General features: G+C 42.0%; 1 protein-coding gene across 4 annotated transcripts in view; it reads left to right on the forward strand.

Moving 5' to 3' along the window:
• The first annotated feature begins 3,506 nt into the window (after positions 1 to 3,506).
• The window catches only part of TTC8 (tetratricopeptide repeat domain 8), a 485,821-nt gene continuing 466,090 nt past the window's right edge, over positions 3,507 to 23,237 (forward strand). For 2 of the 4 annotated variants that reach the window (XM_075282409.1, XM_075282408.1), the window contains exons 1-3: positions 3,507 to 3,734; positions 18,550 to 18,576; positions 22,014 to 22,134. In XM_075282409.1, the coding sequence (XP_075138510.1) occupies positions 3,621 to 3,734; positions 18,550 to 18,576; positions 22,014 to 22,134 (262 nt within the window). In that variant the 5' untranslated portion in view covers positions 3,507 to 3,620. The remainder of the gene's footprint in view (positions 3,735 to 18,549; positions 18,577 to 22,013; positions 22,135 to 23,237) is intronic. The other 2 variants (XM_075282410.1, XM_075282411.1) reach the window with 2 other exon arrangements.

Genomic DNA, 23,237 nt, shown 5'->3' on the forward strand with positions numbered 1-23,237 from the left:
TTAAATGGATTTATGACATTGTTAATCCTGAGCCCTCTGGTTCATGAATACAAAACCAGAACTACAGTGAGGACTGACACCCAGGCAAAGCAGTAATTATATATTGACTTATATGCTGTTTGGTGTCCATGAAAGGCTAGATAATAGCTGCTATTATGGGTGTGCTGTTATAGGAGCACTATAGAAGTACTCTGTGGCTATCATTATGTGAGTGCTGTCATTGGTTCTTCTATGGAAATACCATGACTTTCATTGTATGGGCTCTGTGGTTGGCTTTGTTAAGGAAGAGTTGAAGCTATTACTGCATGAGCACCACTGTGTTCAGTTCTGTTATCTGAAGGTCCATTCACATGGAGGAAAATGGTAAGGAATTTGGTGCGGAATTTCAGCGCTGAAAAAAAAGCCGCCCATTGACTTCAATGGGTTCCTTTTTCTGCTAAGGAACCCATTGAAGTCAATGGGAGGCTTTTTTTTTTCAGCGCTGAAATTTCACACCAAATTCCTCGCCCTTTTCCTCTGTGTGAATGAACCCTGACATGTCAACTCGTCCTGTTTAATTGGGAGTCACCTTTGTTTATATCATATATATCAACTGATATATATGATATATCATTTTCATTCTCGGGTAGGGAGCCCTACAAAGAAAAATAGGTATTATCTAGTGGATGAACTAAATATTCTCCATGCTCATGGCCCTTCTTCAGTTTCAAGAGCCCATGCACTGGGATTTCTTTTTTTTTTTTTTTTTTTTTTTTTTTTTTTTTTTTTTTTTTTTTTGTTAAATCTCAGGGTCTGGTCTAATGGCATCTTTTTTTTTTTTTTTTTTTAAAAAAAGGAGTAATCTTTGCCATTTACAGTGCATGTTGTTAGAAAAAAAGATCCAGTGAAGAGTTATGATATTTAGGGTACATGCAAGATCGGGATTACATGCAGATTTTCCATGCAAATTTCAATGTGGAAAATCCACATCCTAATCGATTAGCATTAAAGTCAATGAGAAATTGTATTTCTCTGTTTCCATTCACACGGAGGAAAATGGTGAGGAATTTGGTGGGGAATTTCAGCACTGAAAAAAACCCTCCCATTGACTTCAATGGGTTACAGCTTTTTTTTTCAGCGCTGAAATTCCACACCAAATTCCTCACCAGTTTTCTCCGTGTGAATGGACCCTTATACACATTACGCAGATTGTTTTTTTCCATGTAGAAATTAACCTATTGTGTGTATTTTAGAATATGCAGCATGCCAATTTACTTATTTTTTCTGTTGTGGATTTAAGAAAAATGGCACCAAAGCTTGTATGTCAAAATCCACACTGAAATTCTCAAATGTGCATGATGAAAATCCATGCCAGTTGGTGCAGATTTTCAAAATGTATTTCTGTCTGTATGCATGTGGATTTTGGTGCAGATTTTCTGCATGTAAATCCTGATAATGTGAATGTATTCTTACAATGATTGATTCCAGGACAACCATTGTAAGGATATAACTTGTAGTACGTTCATTTAAATGGATTGGTATTGATAGCCTAAGATTAGGATTGGTCATCATTAGTTTTAAATCCATGGGGGTCCAACTTTGGCACCCCTGCCATGCAGGGGTACTGACACTCAGCTGTTCTAAACAGAAGCCATCAATACCAATTTTTGGACAGCTCTTTCTATTTTTCAATGTCAAGCGGTGTTCCTACTCTGCAATTCACTACTTCCCCTGTTTCAGTAAGCATATAGAAATAGTTCTCAATCACTTAGTAAGACCACCCACATGACAGTTGAACTCAGAAGGAGCAGAGATTTGGACAAATAAAATAAAAATTATACTCCACAGTTTACTTTTTCACTCAGAACTATAATATACATCAATCTGCTCCATAATATCATGTCTGCAGATTAGACTACATTTTCCAGCTGCATCGTAGTGCAAATTGTAAGCCTTATACCTAGGTATGGGATGTGTGGTTCATGCCTATTGAATGGGAAGTAATTAATTATTTTATTTTTTGGTTCAAGTTGGATATCATATCTTGTATTAATGATTGGTTTTCATTTACTATGTAGTAAGACGGTAATGTAAAGTTTAATGAATTCATGCACTGCTTTGAGAGATGTTAGGGGATTCTGTATTGCAATTATAATGTTGTCTGCCAATAAACCTATTAGCATGCCAAACCTATGGTATGCATAGTATCCTTGATTCTGATGCATTGTATTTGGGGATGTGATTGAAATGCATTATTTTTAAGCAGATAACTAATAATACAGACAAAGCCAGCCCTTCCTTTCAAATTACTTGTAGATTGTATGTAGATTAGACAGTATCTTCAGGGTACTGCACAGTACATAGTGTACATTAGTAATAGATATCATCACTTGATGCACAAAGGAGCAGCTCGTCCTCAAACAGGTAGTGAGATGTACAGGACACATAGTGCTGTACTGTATACTACTAGACAGTTGTTTATAACTAGAAATATGCTTTAAATTGGACCTTTCATGTCCTCGATGTAACATATTATATACTGCTGAAGAGCTGACACTGCACTAAATTTAGCAGGTATGTGTCCCGTGGCCAGAAGTATCAGTGTGGTTAGTTTCAGCTGCCCATTTCACTGAACTATCAGAGGGTCTGATCTCACAGCTTAGTGTCATCGCTGGGTGGTGAGGAATATCCCGCTTCACAGTATATAAGACAATAGACCAGCACTGTCAGGGAGGTGTTTCTGAGGGTCAGTGCACATGGAGTTTTTCTATGCTGATTTTGACGCTGAATCCGCCTCAAAATCAGCCTCCAAAAAAGCCTCCCAATATTGGGAGGCTTTTTTTGGAGCCTGTTTTTGAGGTGGAATCAGCGTAGAAAAAAACTGTGTGCACTGACCCTTACTGCTCAGAGATGGCTCTAAGTTATGGGTCCAGCCCCTCTGAAAGAGAAGCAATAACGCTAGCCGAAACTAACAGCACTGATATACAGTATATTGCAGTGTTAACTCTGCAGCAACATAAAATACGTCACACCGTAAGGACTGTAAGGTCCTCTTTAAAATGTCCACATTCAGATATTGTTCAATTCAAGCACACGGATATGCAAACAGATTTGAACTTTTCACCAGTAAACTGTAAATGTCTCTCTTTTGGTAGGTTCACACTAGTGTCACCTCTCCTGACCAATCGGGGGCGGACAGCTAACACAGCAGTAACACATGGAGTCCAATGGTCTCATTGACTATAATGGGGTTCGTCGGATGTTTTTAGTAAATTTTGACTAGTAAATAAAATCAGTTCTCTGGCTGGTTGCTAGGAGTAACATAGTGGCAATAAATATGATGGTCATTGCAATATAAAGTATAATTTCACTTTAATTTGCAGCAGTAACGTGAAAAATAGCAACTAAGTGACATAAAACAAGGCTCTGTCACCAGGAACACTGCAAGGACCAAAACACTGGGCGGGATTTTATATTTCCTGTCAGGCAGCAGAGAAGACAGCCCGTACACACTAAGGACCCAGCGGTTGCTACGCTGAGGACGCCGAGCCAAATCCGTTGTCAAGGTGACGAGGCCTGGTCTCATCTTTATCCCCGGCCTGTGCTAGTGTTTATGGTCGGGGGAATCTTGGAGCTGGAGGATGGGGTTAGAAATGGATCCTCTGCTCCAGGCTTGGAGCTATTTTCGCCGCAGGAAGTTCGAGCAGTGCTCCCAGGTGTGCGGCCGTATCTTGGACAAGGAGCCGTATGACCAGGTGATGTTTCCTGGGGAAGGAGGGCTATTTACTGTAGATGAGAGGAGGTGCTGAGGAGGGACGTAGTGCGCCAAGTACAGTGACAGCAGCTGTGGGGTTAATAGCTGCATGTGAGACTGGCATGGGTGATACTGTCCAGAGATGCTATATATAATACTGTAATACTGTCTGTACCCATAGTGTGTGATACTGTCCAGAGATGCTATATATAATACTGTAATACTGTCTGTACCCATAGTGTGTGATACTGTCCAGAGATGCTATATATAATACTGTAATACTGTCTGTACCCATAGTGTGTGATACTGTCCAGAGATGCTATATATAAGAATATCGCTGTAATACTGTCTGTACCCATAGTGTGTGATACTGTCCAGAGATGCTATATATAATACTGTAATACTGTCTGTACCTATAGTGTGTGATACTGTCTTGTGGGCTGATGTGTCTGTACCTATAGTGTGTGATACTGTCCTGTGAGCTGATGTATCTGTACCTATAGTGTGTGATACTGTCTTGTGGGCTGATGTGTCTGTACCTATAGTGTGTGATACTGTCCTGTGAGCTGATGTATCTGTACCTATAGTGTGTGATACTGTCTTGTGGGCTGATGTATCTGTACCTATAGTGTGTGATACTGTCCTGTGAGCTGATGTGTCTGTACCCATAGTGTGTGATACTGTCTTGTGGGCTGATGTGTCTGTACCTATAGTGTGTGATACTGTCCTGTGAGCTGATGTATCTGTACCTATAGTGTGTGATACTGTCTTGTGGGCTGATGTATCTGTACCCATAGTGTGTGATACTGTCTTGTGGGCTGATGTGTCTTTACCTATAGTGTGTGATACTGTCCTGTGAGCTGATGTGTCTGTACCCATAGTGTGTGATACTGTCTTGTGGGCTGATGTATCTGTACCTATAGTGTGTGATACTGTCTTGTGGGCTGATGTATCTGTACCCATAGTGTGTGATACTGTCTTGTGGGCTGATGTGTCTTTACCTATAGTGTGTGATACTGTCCTGTGAGCTGATGTATCTGTACCCATAGTGTGTGATACTGTCTTGTGGGCTGATGTATCTGTACCTATAGTGTGTGATACTGTCCTGTGAGCTGATGTGTCTGTACCCATAGTGTGTGATACTGTCTTGTGGTCTGATGTGTCTTTACCTATAGTGTGTGATACTGTCCTGTGAGCTGATGTATCTGTACCTATAGTGTGTGATACTGTCTTGTGGGCTGATGTATCTGTACCCATAGTGTGTGATACTGTCTTGTGGGCTGATGTATCTGTACCCATAGTGTGTGATACTGTCTTGTGGGCTGATGTCTTTACCTATAGTGTGTGATACTGTCCTGTGAGCTGATGTATCTGTACCCATAGTGTGTGATACTGTCTTGTGGGCTGATGTATCTGTACCTATAGTGTGTGATACTGTCTTGTGGGCTGATGTATCTGTACCCATAGTGTGTGATACTGTCTTGTGGGCTGATGTGTCTTTACCTATAGTGTGTGATACTGTCCTGTGAGCTGATGTATCTGTACCCATAGTGTGTGATACTGTCTTGTGGGCTGATGTATCTGTACCTATAGTGTGTGATACTGTCCTGTGAGCTGATGTGTCTGTACCCATAGTGTGTGATACTGTCTTGTGGTCTGATGTGTCTTTACCTATAGTGTGTGATACTGTCCTGTGAGCTGATGTATCTGTACCTATAGTGTGTGATACTGTCTTGTGGGCTGATGTATCTGTACCCATAGTGTGTGATACTGTCTTGTGGGCTGATGTATCTGTACCCATAGTGTGTGATACTGTCTTGTGGGCTGATGTGTCTTTACCTATAGTGTGTGATACTGTCCTGTGAGCTGATGTATCTGTACCCATAGTGTGTGATACTGTCTTGTGGGCTGATGTATCTGTACCTATAGTGTGTGATACTGTCTTGTGGGCTGATGTATCTGTACCCATAGTGTGTGATACTGTCTTGTGGGCTGATGTGTCTTTACCTATAGTGTGTGATACTGTCCTGTGAGCTGATGTATCTGTACCCATAGTGTGTGATACTGTCTTGTGGGCTGATGTATCTGTACCCATAGTGTGTGATACTGTCCAGAGATGCTATATATAATACTGTAATACTGTCTGTACCTATAGTGTGTGATACTGTCTTGTGGGCTGATGTGTCTGTACCTATAGTGTGTGATACTGTCCTGTGAGCTGATGTATCTGTACCTATAGTGTGTGATACTGTCCTGTGAGCTGATGTGTCTTTACCTATAGTGTGTGATACTGTCTTGTGAGCTGATGTATCTGTACCCATAGTGTGTGATACTGTCTTGTGAGCTGATGTATCTGTACCTATAGTGTGTGATACTGTCTTGTGGGCTGATGTATCTGTACCTATAGTGTGTGATACTGTCTTGTGAGCTGATGTATCTGTACCCACTGTGTGTGATACTGTCTTGTGGGCTGATGTATCTGTACCTATAGTGTGTGATACTGTCTTGTGAGCTGATGTATCTGTACCTATAGTGTGTGATACTGTCTTGTGGGCTGATGTATCTATACCCATAGTGTGTGATACTGTCTTGTGGGCTGATGTGTCTTTACCTATAGTGTGTGATACTGTCCTGTGAGCTGATGTATCTGTACCCATAGTGTGTGATACTGTCTTGTGGGTTGATGTGTCTTTACCTATAGTGTGTGATACTGTCCTGTGAGCTGATGTATCTGTACCCATAGTGTGTGATACTGTCTTGTGGGCTGATGTATCTGTACCCATAGTGTGTGATACTGTCTTGTGGGTTGATGTGTCTTTACCTATAGTGTGTGATACTGTCCTGTGAGCTGATGTATCTGTACCCATAGTGTGTGATACTGTCTTGTGGGCTGATGTATCTGTACCCATAGTGTGTGATACTGTCTTGTGGGCTGATGTGTCTTTACCTATAGTGTGTGATACTGTCCTGTGAGCTGATGTGTCTGTACCCATAGTGTGTGATACTGTCTTGTGGGCTGATGTATCTGTACCTATAGTGTGTGATACTGTCTTGTGGGCTGATGTATCTGTACCCATAGTGTGTGATACTGTCTTGTGGGCTGATGTGTCTTTACCTATAGTGTGTGATACTGTCCTGTGAGCTGATGTATCTGTACCCATAGTGTGTGATACTGTCTTGTGGGCTGATGTATCTGTACCTATAGTGTGTGATACTGTCCTGTGAGCTGATGTGTCTGTACCCATAGTGTGTGATACTGTCTTGTGGTCTGATGTGTCTTTACCTATAGTGTGTGATACTGTCCTGTGAGCTGATGTATCTGTACCTATAGTGTGTGATACTGTCCTGTGAGCTGATGTGTCTGTACCCATAGTGTGTGATACTGTCTTGTGGTCTGATGTGTCTTTACCTATAGTGTGTGATACTGTCCTGTGAGCTGATGTATCTGTACCCATAGTGTGTGATACTGTCTTGTGGGCTGATGTATCTGTACCTATAGTGTGTGATACTGTCTTGTGGGCTGATGTATCTGTACCCATAGTGTGTGATACTGTCTTGTGGGCTGATGTGTCTTTACCTATAGTGTGTGATACTGTCCTGTGAGCTGATGTATCTGTACCCATAGTGTGTGATACTGTCTTGTGGGCTGATGTATCTGTACCTATAGTGTGTGATACTGTCCTGTGAGCTGATGTGTCTGTACCCATAGTGTGTGATACTGTCTTGTGGTCTGATGTGTCTTTACCTATAGTGTGTGATACTGTCCTGTGAGCTGATGTATCTGTACCTATAGTGTGTGATACTGTCTTGTGGGCTGATGTATCTGTACCCATAGTGTGTGATACTGTCTTGTGGGCTGATGTATCTGTACCCATAGTGTGTGATACTGTCTTGTGGGCTGATGTGTCTTTACCTATAGTGTGTGATACTGTCCTGTGAGCTGATGTATCTGTACCCATAGTGTGTGATACTGTCTTGTGGGCTGATGTATCTGTACCTATAGTGTGTGATACTGTCTTGTGGGCTGATGTATCTGTACCCATAGTGTGTGATACTGTCTTGTGGGCTGATGTGTCTTTACCTATAGTGTGTGATACTGTCCTGTGAGCTGATGTATCTGTACCCATAGTGTGTGATACTGTCTTGTGGGCTGATGTATCTGTACCCATAGTGTGTGATACTGTCCAGAGATGCTATATATAATACTGTAATACTGTCTGTACCTATAGTGTGTGATACTGTCTTGTGGGCTGATGTGTCTGTACCTATAGTGTGTGATACTGTCCTGTGAGCTGATGTATCTGTACCTATAGTGTGTGATACTGTCCTGTGAGCTGATGTGTCTTTACCTATAGTGTGTGATACTGTCTTGTGAGCTGATGTATCTGTACCCATAGTGTGTGATACTGTCTTGTGAGCTGATGTATCTGTACCTATAGTGTGTGATACTGTCTTGTGGGCTGATGTATCTGTACCTATAGTGTGTGATACTGTCTTGTGAGCTGATGTATCTGTACCCACTGTGTGTGATACTGTCTTGTGGGCTGATGTATCTGTACCTATAGTGTGTGATACTGTCTTGTGAGCTGATGTATCTGTACCTATAGTGTGTGATACTGTCTTGTGGGCTGATGTATCTATACCCATAGTGTGTGATACTGTCTTGTGGGCTGATGTGTCTTTACCTATAGTGTGTGATACTGTCCTGTGAGCTGATGTATCTGTACCCATAGTGTGTGATACTGTCTTGTGGGTTGATGTGTCTTTACCTATAGTGTGTGATACTGTCCTGTGAGCTGATGTATCTGTACCCATAGTGTGTGATACTGTCTTGTGGGCTGATGTATCTGTACCCATAGTGTGTGATACTGTCTTGTGGGTTGATGTGTCTTTACCTATAGTGTGTGATACTGTCCTGTGAGCTGATGTATCTGTACCCATAGTGTGTGATACTGTCTTGTGGGCTGATGTATCTGTACCCATAGTGTGTGATACTGTCTTGTGGGCTGATGTGTCTTTACCTATAGTGTGTGATACTGTCCTGTGAGCTGATGTGTCTGTACCCATAGTGTGTGATACTGTCTTGTGGGCTGATGTATCTGTACCTATAGTGTGTGATACTGTCTTGTGGGCTGATGTATCTGTACCCATAGTGTGTGATACTGTCTTGTGGGCTGATGTGTCTTTACCTATAGTGTGTGATACTGTCCTGTGAGCTGATGTATCTGTACCCATAGTGTGTGATACTGTCTTGTGGGCTGATGTATCTGTACCTATAGTGTGTGATACTGTCCTGTGAGCTGATGTGTCTGTACCCATAGTGTGTGATACTGTCTTGTGGTCTGATGTGTCTTTACCTATAGTGTGTGATACTGTCCTGTGAGCTGATGTATCTGTACCTATAGTGTGTGATACTGTCTTGTGGGCTGATGTATCTGTACCCATAGTGTGTGATACTGTCTTGTGGGCTGATGTATCTGTACCCATAGTGTGTGATACTGTCTTGTGGGCTGATGTGTCTTTACCTATAGTGTGTGATACTGTCCTGTGAGCTGATGTATCTGTACCCATAGTGTGTGATACTGTCTTGTGGGCTGATGTATCTGTACCTATAGTGTGTGATACTGTCTTGTGGGCTGATGTATCTGTACCCATAGTGTGTGATACTGTCTTGTGGGCTGATGTGTCTTTACCTATAGTGTGTGATACTGTCCTGTGAGCTGATGTATCTGTACCCATAGTGTGTGATACTGTCTTGTGGGCTGATGTATCTGTACCTATAGTGTGTGATACTGTCCTGTGAGCTGATGTGTCTGTACCCATAGTGTGTGATACTGTCTTGTGGTCTGATGTGTCTTTACCTATAGTGTGTGATACTGTCCTGTGAGCTGATGTATCTGTACCTATAGTGTGTGATACTGTCTTGTGGGCTGATGTATCTGTACCCATAGTGTGTGATACTGTCTTGTGGGCTGATGTATCTGTACCCATAGTGTGTGATACTGTCTTGTGGGCTGATGTGTCTTTACCTATAGTGTGTGATACTGTCCTGTGAGCTGATGTATCTGTACCCATAGTGTGTGATACTGTCTTGTGGGCTGATGTATCTGTACCTATAGTGTGTGATACTGTCTTGTGGGCTGATGTATCTGTACCCATAGTGTGTGATACTGTCTTGTGGGCTGATGTGTCTTTACCTATAGTGTGTGATACTGTCCTGTGAGCTGATGTATCTGTACCCATAGTGTGTGATACTGTCTTGTGGGCTGATGTATCTGTACCTATAGTGTGTGATACTGTCCTGTGAGCTGATGTGTCTGTACCCATAGTGTGTGATACTGTCTTGTGGGCTGATGTATCTGTACCCATAGTGTGTGATACTGTCCTGTGAGCTGATGTATCTGTACCCATAGTGTGTGATACTGTCTTGTGGGCTGATGTATCTGTACCTATAGTGTGTGATACTGTCTTGTGGGCTGATGTATCTGTACCTATAGTGTGTGATACTGTCTTGTGGGCTGATGTGTCTTTACCTATAGTGTGTGATACTGTCTTGTGAGCTGATGTATCTATACCTATAGTGTGTGATACTGTCCTGTGAGCTGATGTATCTGTACCCATAGTGTGTGATACTGTCTTGTGAGCTGATGTATCTGTACCCATAGTGTGTGATACTGTCTTGTGGGCTGATGTGTCTGTACCTATAGTGTGTGATACTGTCCTGTGAGCTGATGTATCTGTACCCATAGTGTGTGATACTGTCCTGTGAGCTGATGTATCTGTACCCATAGTGTGTGATACTGTCCTGTGAGCTGATGTATCTGTACCCATAGTGTGTGATACTGTCCTGTGAGCTGATGTATCTGTACCCATAGTGTGTGATACTGTCTTGTGGGCTGATGTATCTGTACCTATAGTGTGTGATACTGTCCTGTGAGCTGATGTATCTGTACCCATAGTGTGTGATACTGTCTTGTGGGCTGATGTATCTGTACCTATAGTGTGTGATACTGTCTTGTGAGCTGATGTATCTGTACCTATAGTGTGTGATACTGTCTTGTGAGCTGATGTATCTGTACCTATAGTGTGTGATACTGTCTTCCGGGCTGATGTGTCTTTACCTATAGTGTGTGATACTGTCCTGTGAGCTGATGTATCTGTACCCATAGTGTGTGATACTGTCCTGTGAGCTGATGTATCTGTACCCATAGTGTGTGATACTATCCTGTGAGCTGATGTATCTGTACCCATAGTGTGTGATACTGTCTTGTGGGCTGATGTATCTGTACCTATAGTGTGTGATACTGTCTTGTGAGCTGATGTATCTGTACCCATAGTGTGTGATACTGTCTTGTGGGCTGATGTATCTCTACCTATAGTGTATAAAAAACAAAAAAAACTTTGCAAGTCTTCAGTAGGTGATACCTTTTTTAATGGCTAACTCATAATGATGACAGAATATGACGTTTCGAAGCTTTCCTCTGAGCTTCTTCTTCAGATATAACTAAAAAACACTTTCTAGAGGCTGCATATTTATGTACAACAGGACACAGGGCTAGAATTACAGGAGGGAGGGGGGAAGAGGCTTATTACTATATACTTATAACAACAAACAATCAATTGCCAGATCCCTCAGTTCAACTGAGGGATCTGGCAATTGATTGTTTGTTGTTATAAGTATATAGTAATAAGCCTCTTCCCCCCTCCCTCCTGTAATTCTAGCCCTGTGTCCTGTTGTACATAAATATGCAGCCTCTAGAAAGTGTTTTTTAGTTATATCTGAAGAAGAAGCTCAGAGGAAAGCTTCGAAACGTCATATTCTGTCATCATTATGAGTTAGCCATTAAAAAAGGTATCACCTACTGAAGACTTGCAAAGTTTTTTTTGTTTTTTATATTTTATAACCACTGGCTAACACGGTACCAAAACAAACATTTTCCTTTTACCTATAGTGTGTGATACTGTCCTGTGAGCTGATGTATCTGTACCCATAGTGTGTGATACTGTCCTGTGAGCTGATGTATCTGTACCCATAGTGTGTGATACTGTCTTGTGGGCTGATGTATCTGTACCTATAGTGTGTGATACTGTCTTGTGGGCTGATGTGTCTTTACCTATAGTGTGTGATACTGTCTTGTGGGCTGATGTATCTGTACCTATAGTGTGTGATACTGTCTTGTGGGCTGATGTATCTGTACCTATAGTGTGTGATACTGTCTTGTGGGCTGATGTGTCTTTACCTATAGTGTGTGATACTGTCTTGTGAGCTGATGTATCTGTACCTATAGTGTGTGATACTGTCTTGTGAGCTGATGTATCTGTACCCATAGTGTGTGATACTGTCTTGTGGGCTGATGTGTCTTTACCTATAGTGTGTGATACTGTCTTTTGGGCTGATGTATCTGTACCTATAGTGTGTGATACTGTCTTGTGGGCTGATGTGTCTGTACCTATAGTGTGTGATACTGTCTTGTGGGCTGATGTGTCTGTACCTATAGTGTGTGATACTGTCTTGTGGGCTGATGTGTCTTTACCTATAGTGTGTGATACTGTCTTGTGGGCTGATGTATCTGTACCTATAGTGTGTGATACTGTCTTGTGGGCTGATGTGTCTTTACCTATAGTGTGTGATACTGTCTTGTGAGCTGATGTATCTGTACCCATAGTGTGTGATACTGTCCTGTGGGCTGATGTATCTGTACCTATAGTGTGTGATACTGTCTTGTGGGTTGATGTGTCTTTACCTATAGTGTGTGATACTGTCTTGTGAGCTGATGTATCTGTACCTATAGTGTGTGATACTGTCTTGTGAGCTGATGTATCTGTACCCATAGTGTGTGATACTGTCTTGTGAGCTGATGTATCTGTACCTATAGTGTGTGATACTGTCTTGTGGGCTGATGTATCTGTACCCACTGTGTGTGATACTGTCTTGTGGGCTGATGTATCTGTACCTATAGTGTGTGATACTGTCTTGTGAGCTGATGTATCTGTACCTATAGTGTGTGATACTGTCTTGTGGGCTGATGTATCTATACCCATAGTGTGTGATACTGTCTTGTGGGCTGATGTGTCTTTACCTATAGTGTGTGATACTGTCCTGTGAGCTGATGTATCTGTACCCATAGTGTGTGATACTGTCTTGTGGGTTGATGTGTCTTTACCTATAGTGTGTGATACTGTCCTGTGAGCTGATGTATCTGTACCCATAGTGTGTGATACTGTCTTGTGGGCTGATGTATCTGTACCCATAGTGTGTGATACTGTCTTGTGGGTTGATGTGTCTTTACCTATAGTGTGTGATACTGTCCTGTGAGCTGATGTATCTGTACCCATAGTGTGTGATACTGTCTTGTGGGCTGATGTATCTGTACCTATAGTGTGTGATACTGTCTTGTGGGCTGATGTATCTGTACCCATAGTGTGTGATACTGTCTTGTGGGCTGATGTATCTGTACCCATAGTGTGTGATACTGTCTTGTGGGCTGATGTATCTGTACCTATAGTGTGTGATACTGTCTTGTGGTCTGATGTGTCTGTACCCATAGTGTGTGATACTGTCTTGTGGGCTGATGTATCTGTACCCATAGTGTGTGATACTGTCTTGTGGGCTGATGTATCTGTACCTATAGTGTGTGATACTGTCTTGTGGGCTGATGTGTCTGTACCTATAGTGTGTGATACTGTCTTGTGGTCTGATGTGTCTGTACCCATAGTGTGTGATACTGTCTTGTGGGCTGATGTATCTGTACCCATAGTGTGTGATACTGTCTTGTGGGCTGATGTATCTGTACCTATAGTGTGTGATACTGTCTTGTGGGCTGATGTGTCTGTACCCATAGTGTGTGATACTGTCTTGTGGTCTGATGTGTCTGTACCCATAGTGTGTGATACTGTCTTGTGGGCTGATGTGTCTGTACCTATAGTGTGTGATACTGTCTTGTGGGCTGATGTATCTGTACCCATAGTGTGTGATACTGTCTTGTGGGCTGATGTGTCTGTACCCATAGTGTGTGATACTGTCTTGTGGGCTGATGTGTCTGTACCCATAGTGTGTGATACTGTCTTGTGGTCTGATGTGTCTGTACCCATAGTGTGTGATACTGTCTTGTGGGCTGATGTGTCTGTACCTATAGTGTGTGATACTGTCTTGTGGGCTGATGTATCTGTACCCATAGTGTGTGATACTGTCTTGTGGGCTGATGTGTCTGTACCCATAGTGTGTGATACTGTCTTGTGGGCTGATGTGTCTGTACCTATAGTGTGTGATACTGTCTTGTGAGCTGATGTATTTGTACCCACTGTGTGTGATACTGTCTTGTGGGCTGATGTGTCTGTACCCAGCTGTATGGCTGATCACTAACCATTCTGCTGCAGCACTGAAAGGGCTAAATAAACTCTCTCCCCTGATCGGGCAGTTTTGTTTGTTATGTTGGTGGTGGGCACTTTTGCAGGCTGGTTCTACCTTAGCTATGTGTTTTGTGCACTAGGAAACAACGGACATTGTACATTGTAGTGTATTTCTATGTGTCAGCTGTGTCCAATTCACATGACGCAAGAAAAATGGGTGCTGTTGTTCGATCACATCTATCTGTGATGCTGCCAGCTATTAATTTGAATTGTTAATTGGTCCCTGTGTTCATTTGCATGTCAGGTACGGCAGCTCATATGAATAGCTGATAACTTCTGCCCCCCAGACAGAATTCTCTTATTTGTAGGGTGCCCCTGTGCCTAAATAGAAATTTAGAGTTCATTGTACAGTAAAGAATCTAATATTTGGAGGCCCAGGGGAGGTCATCCAAAATTTTAAAAAGCCCCTACTGATCTCTCCTAGACTCCAGTGCAACTCCCTACTGTCTTCCATTCTGCTGACTGACGTAAAGCCTATGATTGCTTGGCCTTCAGCGATCACATGGGTGACGCAGCGTTGTGACACTTGCGTCTATGATCACTTCCCCTGTGCCTCTCTGCTTAATATACTCCAAGGTCTGAAGACATTGTAATCACTGAACCGAAATAATTGACGTGAACATAATCACATTGGTTGTCCTGGTTGATGTTCGGGTTCTTTTTTGAGTAATCGCCCAGCTCTATAAAATATTTAAGAAGGTTGTTCTAAAATGTGTGTTGGGACTGCGCTATTCCAGAGTGGACAAATTACTTTATATCTAGTAAGGAAATTCTTTGTAATTTTTTTGTAACTTTTAAAGGAATGGGAAATCTAAAGGAAGCATTTACACTTTTCCCTTCTGCTAAATCGAATTTAACCAACTAACCTTCCCTCAACCTCCCCCCCAGCAAACTCTTCAATAATAAAAAGCTGCAATGTGTGACTTCGAAGCTTAAAACCTTTTTCTTACTGTTGACCTATTCACAGGATATGTTATTAGTATCTGATTCTAGGGGTCCAACACCAGAACATCGCAACGATCAGTATTGCTGCCGCAGCTATACAATGGGACAAAGCCCACAGATTTTACCCACTGCCATGACTTTTCCCTTCACAAAACAAAAAAGACTCTGTAACTACTGTACATCATAATGTGTCTGTGACCTATAATGCATCTTTCTGAGAGCAATTTTTAGTGTAGAGGACATGGCCATGTATTGTATTTGAACAGGGGACATGAAATGAACTGCAGTAACTCAGGTTAGATTCACATCTGCATTTGGGGGGTCTACTTGGTGATCCCCTGAACCGAACCCTATTCTGGAAAGAAAAAAAAAAAAGCCTTACCTTAGGAAATCCACACACCCCACAGACTATAATGGGGTCCTTGTGGTTTTCACACGAAAAATGCAGAGAAAAAAGTGCTGCTTGCAGGATTTTTCTCTCAGCGTTTTTCATGTGGAGAGGGGATCGGAATCACTGAACGCAGATGTGAACCAGGCCTAGTGTAGAAACATGCTGCCGGCTGCAGCTTTTCCTAACTGATCTTTAACCAGTCTGTACTGAGGTATTAGTCACACGTTGTGGTCATACTAATTTATTCGCTATAAACCAAACTATGACCACACAGTGTCAGTAAACTCTTGGCAGTGGAAGAAAGATGGATTTACATCTGGTCTTCAAGGTGTTCATAGTATGATACTTGCAGGTGAGAACAACAAAAATGAGAGACATGGGGGCAGGAATAGATCTGTAATCTGCTTATGTGCTAATAAGATGATCTTGAGGAGGCTGCATGTAGGGTATGTCCTAGATGAGAGTATAAATATATCTATTGTGTGTTATAGATGAATATCTGTATATTATATAAGCTGTACAGTATCAGCGTTTCTGTTCTTGAGTAGTCCTTGGTTGGATAATGGATTGGAGCTTTGCAAGTACTGTTAGTATACAGTGGCCGACCTTGGGAAGTGACATTGGAAGATTGTTACTACATAACATAGAGCAAAACTGAGCATATGCAATATGCAGGAAGCGGTGACCCTGAAGCCTTGTCTGTATTGTTGAGTCAATTCTCCACCTACGCTTATGTTCGCATTTATTCTGATGTGCACATTTATGAAGAAGCTTTGTGTGCGTTGTCTTCAGCTGTATGGTGTCTACGCATGAGTCAGGACTGCATAGATTTACCTGTTTTTATCTCTGTGTTAATATCCAGGAGCCATCAGCACCCCCATCCTTAGCCAATTGTAAGAAAATGGGCTTAAAAGGGTTCTCTTTTTTTTTTTTAAATTTAATTATTTTTTTAAAATAAATTAGAATTCATACTTCTATTAGTCATCCCACCATTTGACTCCAGTTTGATGCTCACTGGGTCCCCAATGGTCTCTGCTCTTTACCCCCTTTAAAAAAGCCTATAAAATAAAAGTATAGTCATTAATTACCCCATAAATCACCTGAAGCTTCAGTGCCACCAGTCTGGTGGTCCCGGCTGTTTCTGCAGCGGTATTGTTCATGTGAGAGAGCAGCCACTCGCTAGTCTCAGTAGTTACATTGACTTAGTTGCAAGTGTTACATCTAAGCCTCTATTCACACAAACAATATTAACAGCCATCACATGAATAATTTTTGACTCTGTTTTAATGGGCCTACAACAAATATAACACAGACTATATTTTCCCATTTTCACAGATCCCTTAATAGACTTAAAGGGATTTTCTGGGCAAAATTTTTTTTTTTTTTTTTTTTAAAGGGGCTTGGGAGAAGTCATTTTTAGCTAAGCACATACTTTTTTGTATGTAAATTGCCTCATTAGTTTTTGAATAAGTCAGTTTTTATTCACATGCTAATGAGCTTCCTCCGTGCACCCCAGAAGTGTCTGTGTGCATCCTCTGCTATTCTCTATGTGTATGAGAGCAGAGAGATGAGTCATCAGCAGCAGTCTCTCTGCTCTCATACACATTCTGTAGACAGTGCTCAAGGACACTTCTGGGTGCATGGAGAAGGCTAATTAGCATATGAATAAGAAATGGAATTATTCAAAAACTACTGAGGCGATTTACATACAAAATGTAGGTGTGGAATAGCCTTTCAAAAGACTATGCAAGGATGTGCTTAGCTAAAAATGACTTCCCAATGATAGAGCTACTTTAAATGTCTATTGATGCTATTAATGGTTTAATAAATGTACCTATATACTTTTTAGTGTGTTTTGAGTGATTTCTGGGTGTCTTGGGGGACCCCTGGTGTAACTTCCTAACCCCTCTCACTTCTCTCCCCCTCCTTCCTCACTACCCCCTCCCTTACACCCACTCCCTGTCTCTCTAGCTATTCTATATGTCCTACTCTACCCTACCTACTCAGCCCACCCCTGACCCATATTACGTACTTACCCTCCATGGTGTCTTCTTGTGACATAGCCTCTTTTCCTCCTGTACTGTGTGCCCGGTCCTCCGACGAGTCACCTCTATTGCGCATGCGAATACATGCCGTAGAGGTGATTTACTGGCAGCAGTGCGTGCACACTGCTAGGAGAAGAGCACACGCCCTGCCAGTACAGGAGGAGGACCCCTTTCACCGAAAGAAGCCGTAGATGGGTAAGTATGAATGAAGAGGATGGGGGGAGCCGTAGAGACGATCCGTTTCCGGAAATGGGGAAATGAATCATCACCGGATTATCATAAGACCGTCCCAGGGATATGGGTAAATATACATTTTTTTTTATTAATATTATTTAGAAAGTGGGAGGGTGTTTAGATTAGTGTAGGGTTTTTAACATATCCCAGACAACCCCTTTTAAGTCTATAAGGGATCCATGGAAACAGGTGTCTACATATGCAAAATGATTATAAAGAATGAGTGTTTTGCATCATGGTCATCTGAATAGAGCCTAAAGCCAGTGAGTGGCTGCAGTGCTCATGTGAATAATCATTGCCGATGGATTGGCGGCCACACTTATATCCACATATCCATTGAGATACTGTTCACATGCAAGTCATAATGTGTCCTAGAGTTTCTATGGCTGGTATGATTGGGGAAGGGGGGGGGATAATTGTTGTGTTTGCAAGTGAGGGGGGGGGGGGGACACTGACTCCCACCTTTATGTATGGGGTCTATCAGCAGCCATAGTTCTGTCCGTACTGTTTGGTTAAGTACAGGCTTCCATATACAGCACAGACAGTGCAGAGAAGTGTTGCCATGTGGTTGCTACTTTCTGATAATAATATAATTACAGGGAATAATTTTAAATATATCAGATTTTTCTATAGACACCCTCAATGTTAGACCTATGTGTTATCTGCAGTCTACTTTAATATTATTACTAGCTGTATGTATAAAAGTCTTAGTTTGCTGGTTTGTTCTTGCCTTCTCGGAGTTCTATAGTTACTCTTTAATACAATTCTATTTTCCTTCTTTGCTTCCTAAGGAGAAGACTTGTGAGCAGTTAATACAGGTAATGATTGTATAGTTGTGTAGACGGACATTAGATGCTTCCAAAGCCTCTGTCGCTGTAGTTTAGACTGTAGTGTGCTGATAGTTGCTTGGATGCAGTTTACACTATTATTTCTCAATGTGGACGAGTTTAGAAAAAATGGATATGTATTGTGGTTGAACATGTGGTTGTTACTTGTTGAATTAATGTATACAAAGAGTTCAGTCATTCTGGATATATATAATGTTACTTGGGCTAGGTTTATGGAACAGATCTATTACACAACTAAAATTGGTGGCACTGGATGGACTCGATAGTGTCTGTCACTTTACCAGAGAATATTGTGCAGCCTGCTGTGCTGTTTTACTCTTCCAGTGAACCTATAGTTACATAATGTAGTTCTCTAGAGTAAAATAAATATCTAGAAGCCATTGGCTCCTAAACTGAAAAATGTAGAAGGCAGATGTAATGTCTTCACGTTGCTTAATTTAAAGGGGTTGTTCAACTTCCAAAAATTATCTGCACAGCATTATCCACAGCAGTGCTAAATACTCACTGTTTCCTTATGAACCCCTTTTCTTGGCTTTATTTTACTTGAGACTCCTTATATCACTGTTATTTACATGCATTGTATCTGTGAAGAAACTACAGTTCCCATGAGGCATCTGTCTGCACTCACTCTCTGTGTTTGCTCTTCACAGAGGGGAGGGGGAAGTGAGCATCCAAACGAAACATCATAGCATCATGTGACCTGAGATATGGGAGTGATTTATTACCTGTGATTTCATCGGAGGGGAGAGCATACAGATGAATCATGGGAAATGTAGTTTCTTCACAGATTCACTCCATGTAACTAATACTGATGCCAATGAGTCTCAAGGAAAATAAATCCAAGCAAAGAGTGCACAAGGCAACAAGGAGTATTTAACACTGCTATGGATGTATTTGTAGATATTGGAACCTGGATAACCCCTCTAAAGGGAGTCTATCATTGGTGATATTGATTTTTCTCTAAGCACATGTAGGAATAGACTTTAGAAAGGCTATTCTAGTCCTATCTCTGTTTTTGTCCTGCTCGACGCCTTTTTGGAAATAAATTGTTTTTTCGATATATGTTAATGAAATTCAGGTAGCACGGTGGGCGTTCCCCCTATGCTCCAAACACAGCATCGTCGTACTCCCGAATACCGCCTCCTGGGTCATTGCATAACGGCCTTTTCATGCAGATGAGCTGCCCAGGTCACTATCTTGCTCTATGTGTATGTATAGCAGAGATGAGTCATCAGCACAGCAGCCTCTGCTATACATACACATAGAGCAGACAGTGCACACAGTCACTTCCAGTGCATGGTCGAAGCTCATTAGCATATGAATAAAAACGGACTTATTCAAAATCTACTGAGGCGATTTACATACAAAAGGTAGGTGTGAAATACCTTTTCTAAAGGCTATACAAGGATGTGCTTATCTAAAAATGACTTTTCCCAATGATAGAGCCCCTTTAAACTGGGGGGCAAATGGAGGGGGACATTAATATGGGAGCAACTATAGGCAGACATTTCCCCCTCCAGCTAGTCCCACGGTTTAACAGTTTAATGTCCTCCTCTAGTTGCCCCTAGTTGAATGTCACCCGCCATCTGCCTTCCCAGTTAAACACGCCCCCTCCATTTGACCCCAGTTTAATGTCTTCTTCATCTGCCATCAATTTATTGCCAACAACCCCCTAACACCCACACCCAAGTTATACCTGTATTATACTCCAGAGCTGCACTCACTATTCTGCTGGTGGAGTTACTCTGTACATACATTACATTACTCTTCCTGTACTGATCCTAAATGGTTGTGCCACAGCAGGTCAGTTTGTTCTCACTGATAGTGTTACCCCCATGGGGCACCTCCATACAAATCAAATAGGCTTTATTGGCACGTCCGAATGGATATTTGGCGTTGCCAAAGCTAGTAAAGTTGGGGGGGGGGGGAGTTGGAGTCGAGGGGGAGAGTATGTGTGGTGGGGGGGGTGGCTGATTTGGGGTATAACAGTCCATGGAGTCTCATCTTCCTCTTAGTTCCTCTCATACTTTGTGCATGATAAATACAGACACGACCACACTTATACTTGAGCTCTTGAGTTCCATAACAGTGCTGATATGTCTGTAGTGCACACTAAATGCTCTTGTGGGCAATAGATAATTCTGTGCTCCTCTTGGTAAAATCTATTCATTTGAATAACTTTATTTAAATGTAAATATAAACCTTTCTTAAATATCCCAGTTCTGCAATTTAGTGATTCACTTGATGCAAGTTTGTTAAACATTAATTTATTTCCTTGCTGGAGTTGGAGCAGGAGAAGTCCTGGAGGTGTATTCCTCAGGATATTCATTATTTTCTTGGCATATTTTAATTAGCGTCTTGCATCGTTACCAGACTGCAGCCTCAGCCCCCGCTGGCCATTCCTGACATTACATTTCCACTGCAGGCTGGGTGAGATATTGTTATAAGAACCTACTGACAGTGGTGTAAATTGGTTTTATTTCCGCTATTATGCATGTTTGCTGCTGCCTGCATTACTTTCTGTCTTCATTTGCAATGCCTAAAAATGATGACCAATATGGTTATTGCCGGAGAGATTCAGAGCAGTCGGGGATCCCCAAAGACAGACATCTGCTTTGACATTGAACGCCTTACTTTTTCCAGTTGTACGGTGGACATTGCTCTCCCCAGTGCCACACACTATACACACACACACACTATATATATATATATATATATATATATATATATATATATATATATATATATAATGCACTAGTTTATTTTTGTCAAATAACAAAATGCAAAGTGAATGGACAAAAGAGAAATGTAAATCACCTCCATAATTAGTGTAACTATCTTTGGCTTCAATACAGCATCAGTTCTTCTACGTACACTTGCACACAGATTTTGAAGGAACTCAGTAGGAAGGTTCCAAACATGTTGGAGAACTAAGCTCAGATCTTCTGTTTTTGTAAGCTTACTCAAATCCTTCTGTCTCTTCATGTAATCCAGACAGACTGGCTGATGTTGAGATCAGGGCTCTCTGGGTGCAGTATCATCACTTTCAGGACTCTTCCTCCAAAGGGTGGTCACACCAAATATTGATTTGAGTTAGATTTTTTTTTTTTAATTAAATTTAATAGATTTATTGAAATGGACCTGTCATGTCTCTTTTTGCTAAATCCTTGTTTTCCACCTTAATATAACTATTCTGGAGCGTCTTTGCTTAGAGTTCTCAGGTGTGCTGTTCCTCTTTTATTCCTCCAAGAAACGTATGAGCTGACATCTAGAATTCTGGTACGATTAACTCTCCTGTGCTCCATTGTGATAAATTTGGGGCATCTTCTGTCTCTCAAGTAGGTTTATTCTGTAACTATAAGACTGTGTGAATGTCTTCTAGTATGATGAGTCTTATATTCCCTCAGGCAGCATGGAGCCTCAAGACCCGAGCCCTTACTGAGATGGTTTATGTGGATGAGATTGATGTGGATCAAGAGGGAATTGCTGAAATGACATTGGATGAAAATTCTATTGCACAGGTGGCACGTAAGTCTCTTTCTAAGATGCTATACCACTGATGTGTCTACTAGAGATGAGCGAACAGTGTTCTATCGAACACATGTTCGATCGGATATCAGGGTGTTCGCCATGTTCGAATCGAATCGAACACCACGTGGTAAAGTGCGCCAAAATTCGATTCCCCTCCCACCTTCCCTGGCGCCTTTTTTGCACCAATAACAGCGCAGGGGAGGTGGGACAGGAACTACGACACCGGGGGCATTGAAAAAAATTGGAAAAAGTCATTGGCTGCCGAAATCAGGTGACCTCCATTTTAGACGAATAGTGGATTTCAAATCCGGGTCATATGAGAATGTGAACTTTGTGACTATGAGACAGGGATAGCTGTACAGGCAGGGATAGCTAGGGATAACCTTTATTTAGGGGGGAATGTTATTAAAAATAACTTTTTGGGGCTCTATCGGGTGTGTAATTGTGATTTTTGTGAGATAAACTTTTTCCCATAGGGATGCATTGACCAGCGCTGATTGGCCGAATTCCGTACTCTGGCCAATCAGTGCACTTGAACCCTTGTGCACCCTCAGCTCTGCTACATCAGAGCCGAGGGTGCGCTTGAACCCTTGTGCACACTCTGCTTCATCAAGCTAATAGAATGCAGTGGCCAGCGCTGATTGGCCAATGTATTCTATTAGCCTGATGAAGTAGAGCTGAATGTGTGTGCTAAGCACACACATTCAGCTCTACTTCATCGGGCTAATAGAATGCATTGGCCAGCGCTGATTGGCCAGAGTACGGAACTCGACCAATCAGCGCTGGCTCTGCTGGAGGAGGCGGAGTCTAAGATCGCTCCACACCAGTCTCCATTCAGGTCCGACCTTAGACTCCGCCTCCTCCGGCAGAGCCAGCGCTGATTGGCCGAAGGCTGGCCAATGCATTCCTATGCGAATGCAGAGACTTAGCAGTGCTGAGTCAGTTTTGCTCAACTACACATCTGATGCACACTCGGCACTGCTACATCAGATGTAGCAATCTGATGTAGCAGAGCCGAGGGTGCACTAGAACCCCTGTGCAAACTCAGTTCACACTAATAGAATGCATTGGCCAGCGCTGATTAGCCAATGCATTCTATT

This window comes from Leptodactylus fuscus, chromosome 7, assembly GCF_031893055.1.
Source record: "Leptodactylus fuscus isolate aLepFus1 chromosome 7, aLepFus1.hap2, whole genome shotgun sequence".
In the NCBI taxonomy this organism is placed as follows: Eukaryota; Metazoa; Chordata; class Amphibia; order Anura; family Leptodactylidae; genus Leptodactylus; species Leptodactylus fuscus.